Genomic DNA, 24,640 nt, shown 5'->3' on the forward strand with positions numbered 1-24,640 from the left:
TAACGTGAAAACATCCTCTGGCTTCTCTCAACAGGATACTGTTGTGTAGGAGGTGGAGAGTCACACAGTGTGAATACCCAACACCACAAATACACTGCCAAGGCCAAAGGATGTCCTTTTTTATGTCATGTTTGTTATGTGAATTGGGGTCATATAATCCAAACAACAACCACATAAAACGTAGTTTGTGGTAGAGTAAAATGTGCGTCCATTATTTTGTTGGTTACATCTAATTTTACTTGACAGAAATAATGACACACAAGGAAAAGGAAAACAAGTGGTCTGTGTGTACATGACCCTTTGTCAAATGTAATAGCAAAAGAGCTCATGTCTGAGAAAGCAAAGGTGTTTGCATATTTCAGATACCAATATTGAACTGTAACACCTGATATGCATTGACTATCTGCAGCTGTGTGTTCAAGACATTTGGTGCAGGCAGCAGATCAGTAAACTGAGTACTGAATGTCATTTCACAAAAGGTTTTTTGAATTCAGTTTGCTTATATCTTCTTCATTGTCACAGCTAATAAGAAACCCATGGTATATACATGAACTTAACATGACCCTAGAGAGCAATTAATAAGAAAAGTTGATGTAGCAACAGTCAAGGAAGAGCTGCACAGCTTTTATTCAGTATTAAATGGAATAATATGCAGGCTAATAGACAGGCCTTTCGGTCATGTTCTTTGCTCTCTCCGTGCATCTAAAAAATTCTCATTACCACTATCGCACCTCCAGTCAAATATGTAAATTAAGATAATTTGATTCACAAAGTAAAAATACACCTGTATAAAGCGCCAGCTGGGTAGTCTGCTGAAGCTTAGAGTCCTTATTAGATCTTTGTGAGGAGAATGTGATTATTATCACCTCCACTGCTACCAGATTATCATCATATCGTTGTCAGCTCCACTTCAGAGCAAATATGATGGAATACTAAGGTGGATTTCATTACCAATCACATATATTCACACAGTCTCCTTCAAATGAATGGGCTCAAAGATACTGAACGTGTGTACATTTGTGTATGTCCCTGTGTTCGTGCATGTGTGTGTGTTTGGGTCTCTGTTTTTTGAGAAAAAGAGACAGCGTGTCCATTTGCATTTCAGAGAAAAAGTTAATTTGTACAGTATGTGTGCAAGCAGGTGTGTGCTTGACAGTGTGTATGCTAAGCAGCGACAGGAGTATTGTCATAGGAAAATAATACATCTCCCCTTCTATCAAATCTAATTTAGTCGCACGGTGCATCCTATTTTTTTTGACTGAACAGGCAAAAGATGTTCTATAGATATGGGAAAGCAGGGGATATGAAAAACGCGAGGTAGCTATTGTCCTCATGAATACATATTTTTGATTAAGTCCATATTTCTGATATTTAAAGTGCTTTTGATAAAAGCAACGGAGAGAGATTTTGTTCACTCATAACATTCATCTTGAAGTTCTCCCTCATACCTGCTTTATGTGAAAGCTAATTATTTAGTCCATTATTTTTTTTGGCTCTTGTGTCAGCATGATCTAGTGTATGTTATACCAATGAATAGAGCATGTGAAAAACATGGGCATGGATAAATAAATAAATCTGGTTTCTTCTTCTTCTTTGTTTCGGTTAAATGTTGATTAACATATCATCTGTCATACTTCAAGTCACTGTGGACTTTTCTCTATTCAATCAAGACCATGGTTGTTCCTAACCTTAACCAAGTGCTGTCAGTACCTTAAAAAACGTCAAAAAGTTGAATAATGCTGTCTGATAGTCAGTGCAAGCACATGTACTGCAGGATTGAATAATGCGGTAGAAGACAAATACATACATCATCACTGAACATTTTACTCGTATGTGCACTATTTTTGCAACTTGCCAAATTATGTCCTCATTATGTTGACAGCAAACTTATTTGGCTGACATGATGTTTCCTTCATAAGATATTTGCATTTGGGATGTAGTAGTATAGAAACATAATTCCAAGGAGACAGGGTCACACCAAAATGCTTTATGTTTATGGCAGAAAAACAGCAATAAAGTAGATAAACTACATTCAAAAATTTAAAACACAATAGCATGATTTGAAAAAAGTTGACAGTTATGTAAAGCACAACTGATTTGTGCCACTGTGAATGGACTAAACATACGGAAACATTTAAATTGCCCTTTAATAGACTGGCGGTCAAATACCATTTTTGTAATTATCACATACTGTATGCTTCTCCATCGTCAGGATTCCATAAATTTCACATGAGAATATGACTCAGCTAAAACTAAAGTACTTCGGCTGCCATGTCTACAAGTTTATAGTTCTACACCACCTCTCAAATCAGCCATCTAAGCAAGGCATTTAACCCCCGAAGGCTTCAGTAGAGCTGCACATAGCTAGTTTCATGGCCATGTGTAGGGTCTTGCTGAAAAAAAGCATGTGTAGTCAACAAAGTTTTTTTGTCTTAACTACAGTAAAAAGCAAAACAAAAACAGGGTTTCATTTGACCCAAAATAACCTCCAAAAGATCAGCAGTGCATTGCATTTTATCTCCCACAATGTAAGGAACCGGCAATCCGACCATTGTCTCACATTAGGCCTAATTAATTAGCATTTTCCTATGGTATAAATCTCTAATGGAAGCTCATTGACCTTGGAGTTATTTTCAGTTCTCAGAAGCAGCTCTCTCCTGAGTATGTTTATAATAAGAATAACTCTCTTCTATTTTTCTATTTTGTTTAGCGTTGTTCTCTCTCTCTCTCTCTCTCTCTCTCTCTTCTCTCTCTCTCTCTCTCTCTCTCTCTCTCTCTCTCTCTCTCTCTCTCTCTCTCTCTCTCTCTCTCTCTCTCTGTGTGTGCATGCAGTCACACATTAGCACTGTGTGGGTTGGTTCTGCAATGGGTTATATGATAAATGAGAACTAATAGCAGATACTGAGTTCAGATGATACACACCATATGTAAAACATTACTGACAAATTCAAATTACAAATTGTGATTTCATCATTGTTAATTGTGTGGCACAGGTGCTTGTTTGGCATGTCTTTATATTGTGTCAACAATACACAACAGTGTATTCAATATTCACAGTTCACAACAAAGGTGTCTAATATATCATTAAAAGTCATAGTCTTACATTCCACACAAAAATGTTTGTGTTTTTGTTTTACTTGGTCCGCCTTAGTGAGCAGAATGTTATATTTAATTTAGTGTAATGTTATTACTGAGTGTGGCATCTGCTGATCAGAGGCTTGTTTTGATACAAATGTTTTGATCAGCATTTTTCTTTGCCATAGTAAATGCCAGGATGCCGTTCTGTTTTCCCGGTTTACCTTAGTAGACATTTGCAGGTTACAAATTACTACAAATTCCACAGCTCTGTGTAACATGACAATATAGCAAAATTAACCAGTCACAGAAAGCATCACGTTCCCCATCATGTCATGAGACTTCACAGTATTTGTGTTGCACTAACAGTGTCTTGCGCTGAAATTGCCATCGTTAGTATGTATTTAACATATTGGTAGTGAGCAGAATTTCAGTATAGCACTCTCATGAATCTACCCTGATTCAGTCCTTCTTGATAATTGTTAGCAGGTGTGTAGCTCCCAAAAGTAAAAAGGAAACCATCCTTTTGGAGTAAAATTACCTGAATACTTGCATGGTGATTTGTTGAATACTTACAGTTAAAGATGCATTTGGTCATTCATTTGTACTTTTCAGGTATTTGTTAAATATGTTTCTGTAATTCAAGAGGAATACTTTCTAACTTACACAGACAACATTAGCAGTCCTCTATGTTAGATAGCAGTAATTACATTGTAGGAGAAAGAGGACGTTCCTGTAATGATTTTAAGAACCCTGCATATCTGTGGTTTCTCTTTGCTCTCCTCATCAGTCCCCAGTAACCTTTAAAAACAGTCTGTGATGCATAAGATCTGTTACTAATGGATCTTTATGCTTCAGACAGCCACCCTGGCCTAATTATTTTCCCTTACTGCCAGACACTGTGTGTGAGCGTACGGGAGAGGGTTTGATTGAGTGTTTCGCAGAATTCTTGCCTTTGAGCAAAAAAGCATCTTTTACTATCTGACATGTGCATTCCTTGACAAGTGTGTTGGTGTCACCTTGACGGAGGAACATACGACGACATCAAGGAAGCCAAAACAGCAGATAATGGCTTCTCTGTGTCCAAGAGAATACGGATCAAACCAAACAAGAAAAGGCACTTAAATGTATCCCACAGTTCTTTTGATCAGAGAAGTGGACTGAATAACTGTCCTCTTTCCTTTTAAAACCTCAAAAGTTTGATCTTATGTGAGAGATATTTTCTTGTTCCTTATATTACACAAGTATTATCACGTTACTCTTAGTAATATTCATATAAAATACGTATGACTGAAGCTCTTGTACTATACTGTAAGTTCCTCTTGAGAGAAACATTTAGCTTAATGCATTTTATGTAAAATATTAATTACTGAAGATATGTTAGAGGGGAAGCTTTCACTCAGAAAGTAAGCCATCCTCAGCATTTAGAGACATTTATACAGCAGCCGGAATGTGAGGATTCCTCGACTCTCATCCTCCATCCTCGCTTTTTTTGGATTTTTTTTATTTTTATTGCTCATCAGTGATATTCTCCAATAGGGATTTGTTTCAAATGTGATGGATGAGGCAGTATCTCAGTATCTATTTTTTTTTAAATGCAATTAAACATATTTGTATCATGTTCTGGTTGTAAAAACACACTCATTTGTCTGATAGCAGTCATATAATTACAGGTCAGAATTTTATTATTTTAAAAGTGCTAACTGTAAATGTGATTAACATAAAACCCAGTACTCACATAAAGCTATGCTTACAAATTATGCTGATTTGCATAATGGAGCTGCTATAGGTCAAACCTTTCTGTCGATTTTCAACCTCATTTCCATGTGGCCTATAAAAGAATGGTCTCAATTCACTCCAGCAACGAACTCTGTTTGTTTGTTATTTTTTTGCTATCATTCCTTAATACCACTGCATTTTTATTTTTATTTCATTTAGTCCATTAAGCACCTAACATGCTTTGGATTTATACCTCGCTTTCTGTACTGGACTGAGCAAACTATAAATATCAGAAAGCAGTACCTCAATTTTGATATAACATTTCCATGATGTATTGGTTAGCAACTTAAACCAAAGTGTTGTTGACTTCAAAAGCAGAATTTTTGCAATTGTTAATCTATGAATAGGTCCCAAGTCTATTCAATACTTCAGAAAGTCTAAAAGAATGTCCCTCGTTTGCTAACATTAAAAAACCTCCTAGAAAATGTCCTCACATTGATCTACTGTATGTCTGTAACATTTTACTGCATCCGTGACATTTATCCTTAAACATGTCACAGTGCTGTTGCTTTGGACCCAGTACTTAGTTCATTATGCAAGAATTATGTCCTCTCTCCTTCTCTAGCCTTAGCCTCTCTATTGTGAGAGGTCATTTGTTTCCCTGGAGGGCAATTCAGCTGGGACAATAGCAGAAAGTCACACAGGGCCTCAGGAAGGGACGGGTATGAGATGGGAAGTCCCAAGGGAGTGGCAAACCCTACATGGCTGTTTTCTGACTTTTACAGAGGTGTGGATGGTTGCAAGCTGCATTGTGTGTTATTGTGCTGGTTGTACTGATGTTGGGAAGGATTTAATGGGTGAATTCATCCACATAGACTCTTCAGCATGAATAGTAAAAAACATATTTAAAGTACCAGGTGGCAATAAGATAATGTCCTAAGATGTCAATACAAAATACTTTACTAGTGTTTACAAAAATGTAAATATTGATATTCTGCCTTTATTGTAACTACAACCTGGGTTATAACACTCCTGTGTGTATTGACAGTATTGATTCACCTTTGACAGTCTGGGTTTGCTGCAGTCATGCAGACACTATTGTAATTAGTTTGGTGCCATTTCCTCAATAAACTGACATAAAGTGTTAACAGTAACACTAGCCTATTAAGAATATTAAGGTGAAAAGTTTGCATCAGCTATGGTGCCAAAGTATCATGCCAGATCACATGTAGTGTTGTGACTGGTCATTGTACTGCATATGCAAATGGTCACTCTACAAATGTGTGTCATGCAGTTAGAGGCGCTGGATGCTGTAAGGAAACAAATTCAAATTGTTGCTGTTTGAAAGGATTCTTTTAGTTTTACAGCAGTGATTGTTTTTCAAAATCAATCAAGCAGTCGCTGGGGTTCAAATCCCTTCTCACCTTACACTGAAAACAGATTTACTGTAAGCAAATACTCAAATTAGGCAACATATTTTTAATCACTAATCAATAACACAGTTAAACAGTCCAAGTGTTGCTGTTTTCATGCAGGACTTCAGGTATAAACAAAATAAATAGCAATGGGGAGGAGGATATTCCTCAAAGCTTTTGGTGATCCCTGAACCGTGTGTTTATCCAGTCGCTTTTGTAGACATGAATCACTCTGAATCTGTGTGATGTTACTAATGAAAAAGAAGTGTATTATCAGTGATGTAAGCATTTATAGACAGGAGCTGCTACAATGGTTAATGTTGATATGGATTAAGCCTGTAGTAAGTGTCAAATTCTAGAATATAATCAGCATTTTATCAAAGCATTAATTGGGTCATTTTAACAGTCTGATCAAAGGTCCCCAATTAGTGCGCCTTGAGAAATTCCATGGTTTGCCTGCAAATCAGCTGTATTTGTCAAGACAGATGGATGAGCAGATGGAGGTGGTGAGCACAAACCACAATCAGCCTGCTATTACTTCTCAGACATATGCTTAATATGACATGTTACAATTACACTGTCACAATCGAGTGTCATTTATACAAATTTCAGGCATCATCTAGTTGTGTCAGATTGCTTAGACACAGTGGAATCCAACTGATCCAAATTTTAGATATCGGGTAAATTGCTCTAACAGCCTCTCTTAATAGCACTTAAAAAAATCGTAATCACAGTCACTGAAGTCTCTCAAGGATTTTCTCGCTTTACGCCTCAACAGACACCACAGGTATCGGCTTTAACGATCCGTGATGATAAAAGCATATCTCAATTTCCACTGTGGCAGAAACCCTGAACCAGAGGCACATATCATGTCGGAGAAAGGATTTGAAATGCATTATGTTATTTCTTTTTTTAGAAAAGGTCAGTTAATATACATGATCACCTCTGTGACACATTAAACTGTATTTCATATGCTGAAATAAGCTATACCTGTAGAGGAAGTACTAAAGTACTGCTGTGCAATTGCTGTATTTTACCCATATTAGAGACTTAGATCCTCCTGTGTGGAGTTTACTCAAAACTGGATCAACACATAAGGTATTTTTTCCGAAATGCTCTGGAGAGTCATGTCAAAATGTACCAGTCTATATCATAAATACATCTCCAAGGGATTACACTACAGTTAGAACAAAAGGCAAGGTGGTTGATTTGTGTGCAGTGTATGGGTAAGCTACACTTACTGTAGTGTCAGGTGTGTGTTCATGTGTGTTTACATTCTTAAATGAATGTCTAAAATTATGAGGGTGTGATAGAATGAGTTTAAGTGACTGTCTGTATGCATGCATGCACACACAACACTGTGTAAATTCTCTTACCCCAGGTTCCCGGTGGTTGAAGGTGGTGAGTCACTGATAACATGTGACGTGGGTTTCCATGACAGTTTGGGGCCGCCTATGTCCCCACTCCTCCACACTGAGGTACTACATCACGGTTAACTCCTTTAAAAGCAAAAGCTGTTTGAAGGCTTTGCTAAACATAAAGTATGTTTGACAAAGACAAAGGTAGGGAGGAAGGAAGGAAAATTTAACATAGTGAGGAGGGAAAGCTGATAGAGTGGTAAGAGGAGAGAAGAAGGCAGGTGTGGAAGGAGTGATGAAAAGTGCTACAAAGCATGAGAGAGGGGAAAGGGAAAAGGACAAAAGGAAGAAAGCACAGCAACACAGTGTAATGTAGAGCATGGCTGCAGAGTGGTGAAACCAAATTGTAAAGAAAATGTGTGTGCGTGAAAAATTAGGCGAGCTATAGTGAAGTTGCAATCACCACACCATAGCTTTAGATATTATAAATGGCCAGGAGGAGTGTGGATTTTTATGGCAGTTCACAGTGTCTCATACATAATCAAGTAAGATGAGGCTTTTATGTCATTTTGCAGGATGGGGACAAGATAAGAAAACTGTGTTTTATTGATCAAAAAAGCTGAATGTCATAAATTGATAGAGAGACAGGAAGAGGTAGATCAACATAAAATAATATATTCGGGAGATATTCTGACAGACAGAAATAACCATGTGTAACTGTATTAAATCAGATGTGTTAGGCGGATAACAAAATACAGCAAGATTCAGTCTTTCAATCTTTTTATGTATTGGTGTTTCTCCTTTTTAAATGTACTTTTTTTTGACACATGAATTATTTTTTACTGAATGGGATCACCCAAAATTGATAAAACCATTTAGTTGCAAGACCCCCCCCCCCCCCCCCCCCCCCCCCCCCCAGAAGGCATGCAGTAATTGCACACAGAACACACACTCAGACACACACACAGTAGAGTGAAGTATGGTTTGGTTATAAGGTGTCCTGTACCATAAGGGGAGATAAGACCTCTCTACTTGTCCCCATCATTTGGCCGACGTTATCTAAAATGTTTTTTCTCTCTCTCTCCTTTGTTTTTCCATCCCTTATTTATTGACTCCCTAGTCTCTATGAAGGTTATACAATGCAGTATAGGCTTGAAATTATCTTGACCTTACCACAGGCCTGCACTGATGTTTTTCTCAGGGAAAATAACCATTACACTGAAATAAAGCATAAATCAGGAGGGTCAAGATGGGTTTCCTGTGATGCTGACAACGTCAGAGAAAGACAGGAAATCATAAAAGAAATGAACGGAAAGAGCAAAATGTGTAAGAGCAGAAACATTTTACTAAGTACATATTTTGTGCTATTCAAGGATCTATTATAGTTGCAGCAATGCAGGACACATTTATTTTATGCTGTGTTCAATAGTGTTCAATATATTAAAGAAATGTTGTGGCAGTGGTGCAGAGATAATGTAATGTAAATTAAAGAGTAACACTACATATAGTGTCAGTATAAACCTGGTAAACAACAACAGTACCAATTAATTACAATTACATAGATAAGATTACACACTATATATCACTCTTGTCTTCCTCAGGCATAATTTATCTTCTGTTGATGGTCTTGGCAGAAATTGTACCATTGATCTTTGTTGAAGAGCTTTAAAGAGAGTAATTTACCTTGAATTCACTTCCCATGTGATCAGAATGATCTTTTGATTTGCTGATAACCAAAAACCCAATTCAAATGTGATAAAATGGCATTACCATCATGTTGCAGTAATTAAGATGTCCAGCTGTCTTTTCAATATCCTCCAGCTGATCAGATTTCAGTCTGTCCCTTTTTACTCAGCTGTCATCAACTTGCAAGTATTCATGGCCCCTCTGGGCCAAATATTGGCAATGTGTGGAGTGGGATGAGGGCAAAATAAGCTCTAATTTCAGTGTATTAGGTTGAGGGAAGGTTGTATTCTTGCTGTATGTAATATGTGTTTAAAGTTGCAGTGGGTCCATTTATTTTCTGGTTTATAGTTCATTTTAGTGATATTAGTGATAAATCTTTCACACATGGCTAACTCCCCTGCTGGTAGCTGTTCTTAGTGAGTGGATCTTCTGTCTGACAGCTAAACCACCATGAGATGGAAATGTGGGGCTATAAACTAAACAACTGACAGTGAACCTTTAATTTCATTTCCTTTAATATTTTTTACCGCCCTCACAGGTAGGATGGCTGTTCAAATTAGGCAGCTCCCCCCAGCCAAAGACCCCACTGGGTGGCATCTGTATTCATCAACGCCATAAGGCCAGACCAATTCTAATATTATTTTATGGTGATAGCATTTTTCATCCACCCAGTCTCCAATAACTTCCAACTTAGATTTTATGGCTTTGCACTTCCTCTCTTTTTTCCTCCTTTTAAGTCTGTCTCTGTATATTGTATCTCCTGAGTCTCACGCTCACTCACTCGCAGTCTCTATTGCTCCAGTCCCACCCTCACTCACAATTGACTCATTCTATAGATTTTGACCCCCTTTCCTCTCCTTTCCTTTCCTTCCTTCCTTTTCTCCAATCTTCCCTCCTGCCACATCTTCAGTTTTTCATTTATGGCCAGCTGCAGCGGGCTGGGTAATGAAGGCAGTGTTATAAAGTATGGGAGGTGCCTCAGGGCAGGCTCACAGCCTGTGTATCGGCAGATAGAAAAATTGAAATAGGATGAGGATGGAGACAGGGGGGCACAGACTGGAGGATTAGATTAGACGGCCATGAAACATAGAAAAGATCCAAGATTAGAAAAATGTAGAAAATTTTATGGGAACAAAGAAAGTCATTGCTGGTATGTGAATAGTATCCTTATGAGACTGTCAGCCTTGGTGTAGCCTAATACCTACTGTTAGTGCAGAGGGGGAAAAGAGAAAGAAAACTGCCAGATATGTCAACAGATTATACCTTTATTAATGGAGCAAATAAACCAGTATCAATGTCACCTGAGGAAGACATTATATATTTTTTTAAATTAGTTGCAAACTGGAGTTGTGTCTTTCAGTTTGAGAAAAGATCCAGCCTAGGAAAAAAGACCAGGGATAGCGATGGGATTCAGAGGCAGCTGTGACTCAGGAGGTAGAGCGGGTCGTCCACTAATCGGGAGATCAGCAGTTCGATTCCCAGCTCCTCCAGTCCACGTTTCGATGTGTCCTTTGGGCATGATACTGAACTCCAAATTGCTCCCAATGGCTGTGTCATCAGTGTATGAATGATTATATCCTTCTGATGAGCAGGTTGGCACCATGCATGGCAGCCCCTACCATTAGCCTATGAATGTGTGTCTGAATGGCTGAGTATGGCTTGTAGTGTAAAAACGCTTTGAATGGTCGGTGGACTAGAAAGGCGCTATACAAATGCAGTCCATTTACTAGTGAGCAGAGAGTGAGTCATTAGTTGAAATGATATGCAGAGCTACTCTCTGGTCTTAATGCAGTTTACTATTTTGTGACATGTTATATACATACACACATACATGACTATTTATTTAATAATACAGACATCAACATAATGGCTGCATCTGTTACTTAAGTCATTTTATTGTGCTGAATTTGAGAATCTATTTCCTCAAACTACTGAAAACATACCTTGACTTTTCAATAAAATATTTTAACTTGAAACACAAAAAACACATAAAACATGTTTTTCCTTATGCTGGAAATTTCTTTAATATAAGGTTTTAAACTTCAGCTACAAATGAAGCAGATCAAGTGAATACTACTTGACTACCTAGCCCAAAATCAGTTGAGAACAGGTTTGTAAAACTTTTGTAAGATTTCCCGCCTTTGGAAGTCTGGATCTGACAAAAAAGTGGAAGAGACAAACAGATAAAAAAAATGTCTACTGTGGGGTTGTTTCTAAAGTAATACTTGGAGCCAACACTTTTTGGTTGTGTGGAAAGCAACATGTTGCATGGTTGACTTTGATTTTTGTAAGAGAGGGACTTCGCTTCATCCTTCCTGCAAGGTCATAGACACTTTCCAATTCCAAACTCTCTCTTTTAATATTATAGTCTTACCGGGTTGCACAAATTAAATTCTTGACTGAGGTGTAGCAAAATATATAACCAATTTGTAGACGTTCCTATCCAAAAAGACATGTCCAAAACATGTGGGCTATGTTGGCTAGCAGACATTGACAAATATGAGGAAGATATTTCAGTAGCTTTTCATTTCATCTTTTCAACCATATTTTTTATTACTCTTCCAGCTATGAGTGTCCTTGTTGTATATTGCACCAATTTATACATTGTATTTCACAAGTGTTTGTCAAGTAAATTGAATTGTGCTCTGACACAAACATCCACAGCTGAGCTCATAATATTGCATTATTGCAGACTTCCCTGCACCTTTGACCCCATAAAACCTTGTGAAGGTCATAAAGGCCATATGTTAAATTCCCTAATGTCCAGGGTCTATAAATGCTTAATGTGACTGCCATATAGCCAAAAGACATAATGAGACATTTATGCCAGTGCTTACACACAGAAACGGGTCCCCTAATGGTCCATGTACGAGCAGGTGGGATTGGCCAGACCACAAATATGTCATAGTGTTTGTCCTGAAACCAACCCAGTCTCACATCAAAATGTGTAATAACTATGTAGTGCAAAACAATAGCAGGTCTAAAATTGTCTGGGTTTTTTTTTTTGTTTGTTTGTTTGTTTCGGGGTTTTTTTTTTAACCTATTCTTATATATTAGCCTGTGTCCACACCAGGTCACTGTCAACTTTCTGTCTGGAAAAAAAAGAAAAATCCATATTCTCAGTGGAAAATGCAATACAATATTTTAAGGTAGAATTTAAATGTGTTTGATAACATTTTGTCAATAATTGTGCATTGTATCCCCAGAAATACGGGAGGCACTGAGAGTGCACCGAGCACACAGGAATGCTATTAATATTATTAATTAGTATTTCGTGCACACGTTATACCAATTTCGTGGCCACAAATTAGTATTTCGTGTGCACGTTATAGCTATACTGTGGCCACAATTAAACATTTTTTTTACCATGTCACCAGAGGGGCTCCGTAGAATTCAGTCTGAAATCCAAAATGTTAAGCTTTGCGATTGGCTAACCATAGGACCTGTCACCTGGAAGTATTTTCCTCACTGTCACCATGTTAAGGTTTTCTTGATATCTTTAACATTTTTCAACACAAAACCATGAGTCCTTAATAACTCAACTATGAAGGCTTTCATTCCTTAGCCTTCCAAAATGGACAAAATAAAATGTATTTTTCAGAATCTAAGTAGAAAAAATTTAAACTGATGGCTTTCTTCAAAAGAGTGGGAAAGTGTGTCCAAGTCTTTGACTAGCATTGCACAGTTCAGGTGTTTTAAATACATTTCTTAAAGCAGGTGGGGTATCAGCTTGGGGGTGTTTTTATAGCATTTCTTATTAGTTCTTGTTGAGAACTGCTGAACCTTTGACCTGTCATTTATGAGACAGTACTGATATCTGGTAATTATCTCAATGTTGATCTTGAAGAACTAATAGTGAGGGGATGACAGCATTGGATGTTGAGTTAAATTTACAGCAAAGCTTGTGGCCCAGTATTTTCAGTCTTGCAACTCTAACATCTCTGCTTATTAGCACAACCTCAATCCTTTTTTATGCACACGCTATGTATTATGATTTGCACAGACCTGTCATTATATTTTCCAATCACTCTATCATAATACCAGATTGAGTGAAATGCAAAACCAATATACAAATGTTATTACTTTATTTAGATTTACCTCAGGATGATTTTTCAGTCAGTTCATCAAATTTGACTTCTAAAATACAATATTCCCTCCAGACACAGAATGACACATGGCATGAGATGCAATGGCAATACAGTCAATCTGCTGGAACCATATACATTATAAATACGTGTGAGACACTCACAAAGTGGAATTTGAGATAATGGATGTAATGTATGGAGGATTAGTAAATGGATAGCATCAGACCAGAGAATGTGGTCACTTGACAAACCACAAGTCCACCCACTGCCTACCTAAAAGTCAACAGCAGCCGAGTGTTCTTATCCTGCCATAGTGACCCAGTATGCATTTGTAATGTTGTCTAATGGGTCAGTGAAACTAGAATGCAATACAACTCAAGAAAATACCACAAATGATGTAAAAGCCATAGTAACCTTCTAGTATTAAAGGTAATTACCAGTGTTTGAAGGTTGCCAGTATCGTGTTTTTTAATTTGTTCATCTCTGATACAGAAGAAATCAGAAAAAAACTTGTTTTTCATGGGGCTCACAAAGTACATATAATAAAGCATTTGTGTAATTAGCTTGACAGTCTCTAAAATGTTCCATCTTCTATTTTGGATGGCAAAAACAAAGTAAGTGACCAAAACAACTCCAACTTCTCCTTGACACTGTGATGAGACTGGTGCTGTCTGTGTTTTCGGGCCCATTGTTATCTTGGGAGTTCCCTCTCCCTTATTTATTTATTTGCTCACTTTCTCATCTTAACCAGGAGACAATGAAAGTGAAGTTGTGCCACAATACAACTTTAGTAGCTGAACAGGAGTCCACAGAAGTGGTCGAGAGTTGTTTTAATAAAGGCTTTTTGCAGATTACCCCTGAGTATAGTGTTTGTGCTGCAGCACAACACAATAAAAAAAAAAAGAAGCAATTTAATAATTTTAAGAGCAGCAGCAGCAGCCTATATTACTGTGAGTGTGAATGTGTGTGTGTATATGTGTTCCGTGTATGCTCTATTGCAGTGGTCCGCTGGGCCCCGCATGCCACACTGCTAATTAAATATACAACAAGCCCTGGGTTTGGACACTACTGTACCTTCACATATTTGTTTGTTTGAGAGACGGAGACAGAGAATTGTCCAAGTGTGTGTGTTCCAGCTACATTCTTGATGACTCTTGACATCATATTATTTTTCTTAAACCTGGTTGGAATCAAAACAGCAGCCACAGAATAATGGATGGATGGATCCCAGCTGTTACACCGTGACCCAAAAGTCCATATGAGCACAGAATGAGTTGGAAGGGCATCGTTTATCCACTCTGCTCCCCATAGATAACTTCAGAAGACACTTACAGGGACACGGAAGGACTTTCTTGTTTTTTGCCCTCGGGGGCTGAAGCAAGGGAACTGAGATTCATGTGTTATTTTGCCCCTGAGGAGTGTGTGTGTGTGTGTGTGTGTGTGTGTGTGTGTGTGTGTGTGTGTGTGTGTGTGTGTGTGTGTGTGTGTGTGTGTGTGTATATGTGTATATGTGTGTATGTGTGTGTCATTCTTTTCTGTGTGTTTTTTTCATTTGTGTGTGTGTGTTATTTTAGCCTGTAGGCTGAGTGAGTGAACTATGCCTCTTTGTCCCTTAACACTCTCGTTGCTGTCACCACCATTGTGCAGCTACTGTCACACTCACGGTAAATAACCATGCCCAAATTAGTCTCTGGCCTAAAATAATAGAGTCACACCATCATGAATGTTTAATACCATTTCCCAGGCTCTTTGCTGACAAAAGCATAATTAAGGCTTGTACATAATGCGCTGGCTCGACGAAAATGCACCATTTTCAGCAAATTCATGATTGTTAGTTTAGGAGTAGACTCATTTTAATTATTCTGAACACAATCTCCTATGCTTTGCTGGTAAAAGTAATAATACACTATGTAACATAAGATGCTACACTGCAGGGTTCTTCGCATTGTATTATCAGGAACGCTCCATGCCAAACACAGCAGGGATCCTTTTTTCTTTCTTTCTGTGTTTAACACCAAGTGGCTTCTCACCATGGATGACTGTGCTCTCTCACCAGAAATATTTAAACAATCATAAAAACATGATTTTCTGCAAAGTAGCTCACCATTTGTTTTTTATAATCGTGTTTACCTTTAAGAGGCATAAAAAAAACACTAATACTGTATATTATTTGGACATCTCTGATTTATCAGGTTAATTTGGTTTCTATATACTGCGGAAATACACAACATATTAATATGAGGATAATGGAAGGTACTGTTAGTGGCTAATATTCATTTATTGAGTTAATGTATGGGATGGGATTGATTTTCTGAATGCATTTTTCTGACCACTTTCTTTCTGCTTCCTCTCACTGAATTTCTCATTCTTCACTATGTATCTGTAATATCATGTCACCACCTCTGTCGGTTTATTTTTTTCTACATCTTCTTCTCTTTCTCTGTTTTTACTAATGTTATCACTTTTCTACCTCCACTCTGTTTCCTTCAGTGTCTTCCTCTGTTAAAAGACTCTGCTGGCTTAGTTTTTCTGCTGTAAAGGGCCCAGTCCATGATGAGGCAAATCATCTTGTTCTTCACGTCTCTTGGAATATATATTTCATTTTTCAGATTTTATATTAAGATAGAAATAATATAATTGTCTCAGTGTGCTTGTTTCATCAGTACTCTCTTCCTTCATTTCTTACAGACTAAAGTCTGAGGCATCACTGAGGAAAGGAGGGGAGAAATAGACTTAATTTGTGGTTAAAGAAGCAAAAAGCTGTATTTTTTGTTATTATACAAAAAATGAGCAGAGAAAATCATCTTAAATCAATCTTTACTTCTCAACATTGCATTTTAAACACAGGCAATGTTCTCGTTATTTGCAAATGTGGGCCTCGTGCATGTTTTATGCCCTCTTTAAGGCGATGTCTATGAGCAGAATGCTGAATAATTGATGAGACACGAAGCTGGATCAAACACCAAGTCTGCTTCTGTTTGTGCCTCTGTATGCACAGGCTTTTCTCTCTGTGTATTTGTCTGTGTGCGCACATGTGTGTTTGTGATAGTGTTTCTGTGTGTGTGTGTGGTCGATAGCCCATAAGAGTGTCTTTTTATTGTGTGTGAGTGTACGTGTGTGTGTGTTGAAGAGAAAAAGAGAGACAGTCAGACAGAACTGGTGCTTTTTTCTGTTATTATGCAGACTGAAATATGTTTGGATTCTGTTGTCAATAGAAACAGTTTTTCAGTGGGCCGCTCTTTTATAGTGAGTGATTATTTATTTGTTTGAGCCATGCTCAGCTGCCATGCATCACTTATGATAACACCCAAATGTCCATCACTTAAGAGAAGGCTGCCTTTGCTTTCCTTGTCACAAAAGTTGGATTCATCTTCAATTAGTGACATTAATTTAATTATTTTGAATCCACTTTATAGATTTAATCTTTTTTCTCTCTCTTCAAACATTGTGATAACAAAGTTACAATCATATACCCATACCCTTTTAACCCAAGACACATGCATATCATCAAAGTAGATAAATGTCCACACAGTCCTTGGACCAATTTATTATTATATGAAGTCAGTTGAACAATTTAAAGACAACAGTAATTTTGAATTAAGTTAAAATCTCCTTCCCTGCAATATAGAGCAGGAATCAGTTCACTCACATTGTAAAAAAATGTTGCTTAATTCAAAGCACTCCTTTTTCATTTTATTTAATCAAATTGAGGCAATATCTGAATTTGCAACCCTTCATCAACTGGGAGGAGTGTTGCTGCTGTTCCTGAGGTTTCTTCCAATTTTTCCCCCATTAAAGACATTTTGTGGAGGAGGTTTTCTTTATCCGAATCAAGGGTCTAAAGATAGAGGATGCTTTATTTCTGTTCTGTAAAGCCCCCTGAGGCAAATTTGTGATTTGAGATATTGGGCTATACACATAAAAATTGATTTGACTTGACCAGGGTCAGCTACAGAAATGGAGCCAGCAGCAACATGGTTTGAGGCTGAGACTTCATATCCTCAGTTTATCAACTTGATCATCCCTGTTCTCAGTGTCAGTAAAGCAAAGCACTTATCACCTGTTCATTCTATGCAGAATAAAAACTGATTATTGTATCACATCTGTTAAGCATTGATATAGTGTGTTACTCTCTCTTTTTCTCTTTCCTTCACACATGCAGTTTATTTCCAATTTATTATATTGCAGTTTGATTGTGGATTCTGCTGTGGCCTTCAGTGAATTACAGTTTTTTTGCAAACAGTGAACAATATTCTGTTTATTAGGGATAATGCATTTGGGGCCTGTATTTTCCCCGAAATTGGGTGCAGGCACACATCCAAGTCTGAATTCTTGGCATGTGGGCGTGGCCACTATGTTTTTGCAATTTTCCCAACCATCAGCTCTGGTGCTCTCTGGAGCCAACCAGGCGCAACATGGAGAAGGGACTGAATTATGTGAAAGTGGGCAAGTTACAGTAATGACTAATCACATGAGCTACTCTTATTCGCTTTAAAAGCAACAGGTGAAATGGGGGAGAGCGGCTGCTAGAGAGAGAAATTGAAATTTTAACCTGAAGCTCCAAAATATACATTCAGGACACCCAACAAGTTAATATACATCAAATATGCTGACAATGTTAAAATAAAAATTAAAGCTGATGTGTTCTCATGTGTGCTGCAGCTGCTGGCATACCAGTGCTGGCGCTTATTTTGCACAATTAGTATAGGATAATTAATACCATTAAACTATGCAGTTTTCCTCTGCTTATTTGAAAGTCCCCATTTATGTTTAAGGGTATACAATATCATTAAATAAACAGATAAACCTTCAAAATAAGGTTTAGACATTTTGTTGCTGTTGGGGAGAAATCTTGTATCTCCATATTCTTTTTTTATTATAAATCAATACTAGTGGTCAACCTTTATGTCTGTCTGTGGGTTTTTACAAACAATTAATAAATGAAAAGTATTAATAAGAACCCATGACTAAATGTCATTACTCCATCATATCCTTTGGATTTTTTCATTTCCTGAAAAGTAATCGTTTTGGACATGGAAGGTTTAGGCCCCACCCTCACAGCAACAATTTGTTGGTTAGTTCTATCATTGTTCCTTCCAAATATTTATATGATGATTGAAGGTATCTATGCTGTGCTGTGATTTAATGTAAGTGGGGCTGTGTTTACACCTGTTTCACAAATATGTTTTTTATTTATTCATTGCATATAGGATGTTGCTATATGCCTATTTTGTTTGGGAAGGAGCACATAGGGTACAGTTCTTATGGTTGTCAGAGGCTGCTTTATACACTGATTACATGGGTATATGTCCATGCACATAACTGACTGACTCTGAAATATGTTGAGACTTGTGTGTAAGTTATATGACTGAAAACTCACTGTTATGATCCTTGTGACATGACAAAAAAAAAAAAAAAAAGAAAGATTGACAGATTTGATGTAGCTCAGGATGTGGGCTTGCACCTGCAGGAAAATAGGCCTCCTGCTGGTCAATGTTGTACAATAGGTACTGAACATACCTACCTTTACTCACACAATCACGTTCCCTCACTCAGCCAACCCCACACACTACACCTTATTCACCTCCATTGCACGCTCACACTCAATTGAACCTGTCATCTTCTCTTTGGTCCCCTAATGGCTGTCTACTCCTCGAGAGCTATTAGAGTACAGGACATGTTATTGGAAATCAAAGAGGATTTGGAGTCCAGGGCGTCCTCCTGCAGGGGAAAGCACCCAGCAGAGGTCAACTTGTTACAAAAACACAATTGGTCAACCCTGACCGCATGGATGGATTGCTTCTGAGTAAATCTCTGTTTTCACCATTTCCATGGTTACTCTGGTCAGAATTTTAGGTATGATCATAAAAAAATGATGGCATGCACACTTTTCTGGGAGTCTATACAAGATACATGATATAAAAGCATTGCCTTTTTTATGTTACCACACTGTCAAGCAAGATTTAATCTTCTGGTTACAGTAAGATGTTTTGAGCAGGGTATGAATTCCTTTTAAAATACAGTGGATAAGCTCTTTAAAAGGTCTTGTGGTGGTTGAAAAAAGGCTGTGCATCTGTTGTTGTCATACATTGTCTTGGCTGGGTTGATTTCATTTCCAAGTAGTCATGTCCAGAGTTTGTAATTCTGATCACAGTTTTAATCATCTGACTCCTCAGATTACAAGCAAACAAAGTCTTTCTGCTCGTTGGTTTGCCCTGGAATTTGTATTAAAGCAACAAACATAATTTTCAAGAGCAAACATAATTGGAATACTTGACAAAAAATGCACTCTGTCTAAATCTTCTGGGAACGCCTTGGAACAAGTTGGTTAATTTTGAAGCACATGTTGGTGGAGTGTTTCCTGCCTCAGTTTTAGAAAAATTGCAACAAATTGGGACTAGAGAGTATTCTGAGCAAATAGAAATAAAATGCTTGAGAGTGTTTCGTGAAAGATAAAGGAATTTCATTAACAGACAGCTAGTCTAACAGGATCTGGTTGCTTGATCAAGACTGTGTGAACCACTGTGTTGAATTGCCCTTCTGAAATTAATTGGTGTCAACCAGATAAGAAAATGTGCTGGAAATTTGCCTCTTATTTTCTTTAACAAAAAAAAAAGAAAAGAAAAAAAGTTAAATTAAGTGAATTCCAATTTATTCAGTGTGATTTTAACTGTTGGTGTCTGCTATTACATACATGTTAAACAGCCAAAACATCACTGTAAATATATTGGTGCACATAAGGTACTGTAGGTCAGATAGCTCAGGTCAACATAATTATTTATTTTTCTGTTGTAATATTAAATATAAATATTTTCAAAAAAATATTATTCAAAGAATTTGACTCACTTTGAGTTAAAGAGAGTATAATACAAACATTAAACTTATTTTATTATTTATCCACCCATATATATTGTCCACATAAAGGGCCACACTCGAAGGGAGAACTTAAATGTCTTTGTGTCAGCATCATTGTGTGGTGTCTAAGCGGAAAACAATGCAAGACCTCCCAGTGCAGCCTGAAATCTAGAAACCTGGATGTACTGTATATTAAAAGCTGTGGCTAACAAAAGCAGTGCGGCGCAATTGATCTAAGCTGTGTGCAAAGGGAGGACTTTGGGGAAATCAGAAGCTTCATTAAAGTTTCATAAAGTATTTCTGTACACTTGCAGTTTCATCTTGTGACTCTATTTACTTAAGGGCCCAAACTGAGTAAAGTTAGACTCACTTGGGGAGCTAGGACAAAAGCATATCAACGCAATTGTCATGTGAGAGAAAATGTCTGTTTAAAGTAAATGCAGTAAGATAATTTTGAGACATGTAAGGCAGGGACAGTGTTTGTGTTAAGTTAAGTTAAGTTTGTTCAAAGTTAGTTGTATTGTCGTTTCTCTACAACATGAGTATATGTGTTTCAAATGTGTTTTGATGACCTGAAGTTATTATTAAAAATAGAAAAAAACTGTTCAGTATTTCAATATAAAGCCAAAACATGCTATGATACATGTGCATGGTGGGCTTTTCAGGCAGAATCCAGTTTGTTTTTGATTGAAAATATGTGGACTTCTGAGTGACTGTACAGTGTTTGTCCGTTTAGAGTTATGAGGCGTTCTTGAGAATCTACTTGTATGTGTCAATCTATCACTTTCGACTTTTCCCACAGTCAACCGCAGTGTCAAGAAACAGATAGAATGACAGCAGATAATCACACTTATTCACTGTCTGATGCACACACATACCCTACCGTGGCATTATGGTGCTTTTCCACTACACAGTTCCAGCACGACTCGCCTCGCCTCGCCTCGGTTCTTTTTGCGTTTCCACTAGGGAAAATACCTGGTACCTGGTACTTTTTTAGTACCTGCTCTGGTGAGGTTCCAAGCAAGCCGAGACAATAATAAAATGTGACGTCGACACACTGCTGGCCACTGATTGGTAGTTGTCGCTGGAAGAGTCATGAGCCATCCCACACAAGAATCAAACCCGGCATTTTTAAATACCGGCAGCATCGTTACAGCCATATGGCTTAATTTTCTTGCTTTGTGTGTGACAAAAAGCCACATACAGCAGCAAGTACACCACTGCCTCAATGTCCTCCATGGTTTATGTGTTTTGTGTCGCGTATAAAACAAAGTCACGGCAGTTTCTCGGAGCCGTGCTATGACGACCCCGCCCTCGTTGAGTAGGTACTTTTTTGTAATGGAAAAGGTTTGTTCTGGAACCGTACCGAGGCGAGGCGAGCCTTGCTGGAACTGTATAGTGGGAAAGCGCCATTAATCAACTAGCCCCCCCCCGCCCTCCCCAATGCTGCAAATGAACTGCGAAAATTATGCAGAAATCCTGTGCCAGTCATGGACAAACACACACGTATGCATGCACATATTCACAACTTCAAGTATACAAAGGTGCACACAGTTGCTCTTCAGCCAGATCTCTTTCACACACAGATGCACACCAGGCCGTGCCAAGACATATCTTTGATAGCTGCCCAGGTTTGAAGGCCTGTTGCTGGCAAAGCCTTTTAGAGAGACTGGTGGTACCTCACTGTTTGGTTTCTTGCTGGGCTTTTGTCCCAGTATGTGGGTTGTCATTTTATATATGAGGGTGTCCATAGGGAGATGAAAGGAATGGAAACACAAAGAATGAATTCTGCACTTCTGTTATTAAACATACAGTAATGCTGAGTAACAGCGTAACATTGTGCCACCACTGTAGCAGACCACTGTCTTCATCCTTTAATTTAGCATATGAAAGCAAGTATGTGCACGCAAATCACATCAAATACAGGCAGACTACTTCCACAGAAAATAAAAATGTGAAGTTAAAGACATTCGGCAATTTAAGAAAATGCTTTGATTATTCTTATTTTTTGACACTAATGTGAGCATATTTTGATCAAACATCTGCGGTGCTCACATGATAGTTTCAGTGCCATACCCTTTCTAGCTAATTTTGCTAAGTTTCTGCATACTGTATTGAGTTTGAATCATGCAAAGTTATCACATACTAATAATAGGTAAATCTTCCCATGACTATGTGACTCACTTTTCTGTTGAAAAGAAACAACAACTTTAGTCTCATGCAGTGGCTTGTCTGTTTGGAAAACCACAAAATCACCTTAACAAGTTCAAGTAGCCCCTGTGTTTTTATGTGCCAGTATGTCCCTGAGCCCTAACCTTCAAACCACTAAAGTGCTCTGATGGCTATGCTGAGACTACACACTTGGAAGTGGGACCACGTTGTTTGTGTGTGTGTGAGTGGTGAGAGAGAGAGAGAGAGAGAGAGAGAGAGAGAGAGAGAGAGAGACAGAGAGAGAGAGAGAGAGAGAGAGAGAGAGAGAGAGAGAGAGAGAGAGAGAGAGAGAGAGAGAGAGAGAGAGAGAGAGAGAGAGAGAGAGAGAGAGAGAGAGAGAGAGAGAGAGAGAGGAGAGGAGAGAGAGAGAGAGAGAGAGAGAGAGAGAGAGAGAGAGAGAGAGAGAGAGAGAGAGAGAGAGAGAGAGACCCTCTTGTGACTGCTGTGCCCTTTTCAACAGCACATTCAAAAATCAAGCATGTTTATCCACAGATTGTTTCTCTCAAATTTTTCTCAAACCAAAAGTACAATGAATTGAAATACCTCCCTCCTTTCCCCTATCACATGGGTCCTGCTATGCTCACATCTGAGGGTTTCAAGGACCACAGGTAGCTACAGTGCTATCTCAAATCCTTTCTGCAGCCTGCACCCAGCCTCTTGATAAGTGTACAGCAGGTGAGATGGGTAGACACGGGAGAAAGGAAGTGAAGAAGAGGAGCAGAGAAGAGAAAAGAGGAAGCAAGGAGAGAAGTAAAATGATAAAGGCAGGAAAAGCAGGCAAAAGCTACCCTGGTTTTGGGTGAAATTGTTTCCATGATGTTTGAAGTCCGCAAACATTCCAATTAGGCTGCAAAAAAATCAAGATTACACACATGCAGACAATTCAGCCTCGTAAGAGATAGAGGCAAGGAGCGAGGAGGACGGGATCGGGAGGGAGGGATGGTGATGAGGAGTGAAAATGGCAGTGAGTTTTGGGAGAGATGGCAGAAACCAGGGGAGAGCAGCCTCCATGCTTGTGACAGCAGCTGAAATCCTATCCACTGAGGAAAGGGAGATGACACTCCCATGAAGGAAATGCACAGGGAAATGAGCCAAGTGAGAGAAAGAGATAAAAATGACAGAAAAAAATATAAAAATCCACTGTGTGGATGAGTCACAGCTAGAAAGGGAACTGGCAAAAACACACAGATTGTTTGGACATTTGTGCTTGTTAGAAACTATGATCAATAGGCAACTGTTTGGACGGTTTTGGTCAGTGTGGGCTGGCAGTTCAGCCAATAAACAGCACTCGTTTGCCCTTATTTACAGTTGTGTCCCAGTTTTCAATTCCCATCCCTGCCAGACATATCATTGCCAATGCCTTGCACAAAAAGGGCGACAGCATCAATGACAGCAAAGTAAAATGCTATTTTAACAACACATACTCTGAACAATTTGTGCTTTTTATTATAACTGTACTTTGTAGTTTTCTTTGTATTCTTTTTTGTGTGTGGCACAATACTCAAGAATTCACGTTTTTGTTTGTTTTTATCATTTGTTCCTTTGCAGACCTCGACACTCCAGTCTTGACGGTGCACCAGACCATCAGCGATGTGCGTGGCAGTTACTACCAGGAGAAGACGGTGTTCCTGCGCTGCACTGTCAACTCCAACCCTCCTGCTCGATTCATCTGGAAACGTGGGAACATGCTCATTGAACAGAGCAAGGACAACGGAGTGGACATCTACGAGCCGCTTTACACTCAGGTACACATGGACACGAAGAAGAAGGACTTCAGTTTTTAGTTTTATTTTAATCCCAAATATTGGCTCTTCAGGCTCACTATTGAACTGAACCATTCATAAGTGTATATGCAGTAGTTAACTGTTTGTTTGATATCTGAATTGTTATTTATTGGAGAATCACATGATTCTTTGTATGAATCATATATTGTCATTTCTGTCAACAGTGACACAGTTAAACAAGCTTTCTGTCAGGTAAAAACTAGCCAATCGGTCAGTCAGCCATTTAGTTACTCAGTCAGTTACAATAAACAAATAACCAGCGTTGCCCCCAGCCTGAGCACAGGGGCACAATTGCTCCCTTTTTTCTCCACTTATCAAAGCATCAGTCAGCCACAAAGAAGATTCCCTTGAGTTCAATTAGCCAGGCAGCAGAGCTCTTCCCAAGACTGCCTATGAGACTGTTAGCCCAGCACCTACTGTAACAGATAGGCAGTTATACAATATCAAACAAA

At 38.4% G+C, this 24,640-nt stretch overlaps 1 protein-coding gene across 1 annotated transcript in view; it reads left to right on the forward strand.

Annotated features, from left to right (window-relative positions):
• LOC133978514 (MAM domain-containing glycosylphosphatidylinositol anchor protein 1) overlaps positions 1–24,640 on the forward strand; it is a 175,894-nt gene that overhangs the window by 91,344 nt on the left and 59,910 nt on the right. The window contains exon 5 of the mRNA XM_062416775.1: positions 23,953–24,149. Coding sequence (XP_062272759.1) covers positions 23,953–24,149 — 197 coding nt within the window. The remainder of the gene's footprint in view (positions 1–23,952; positions 24,150–24,640) is intronic.

The sequence above is a fragment of the Scomber scombrus genome, chromosome 1 (genome assembly GCF_963691925.1).
Source record: "Scomber scombrus chromosome 1, fScoSco1.1, whole genome shotgun sequence".
NCBI classification, from domain to species: Eukaryota; Metazoa; Chordata; class Actinopteri; order Scombriformes; family Scombridae; genus Scomber; species Scomber scombrus.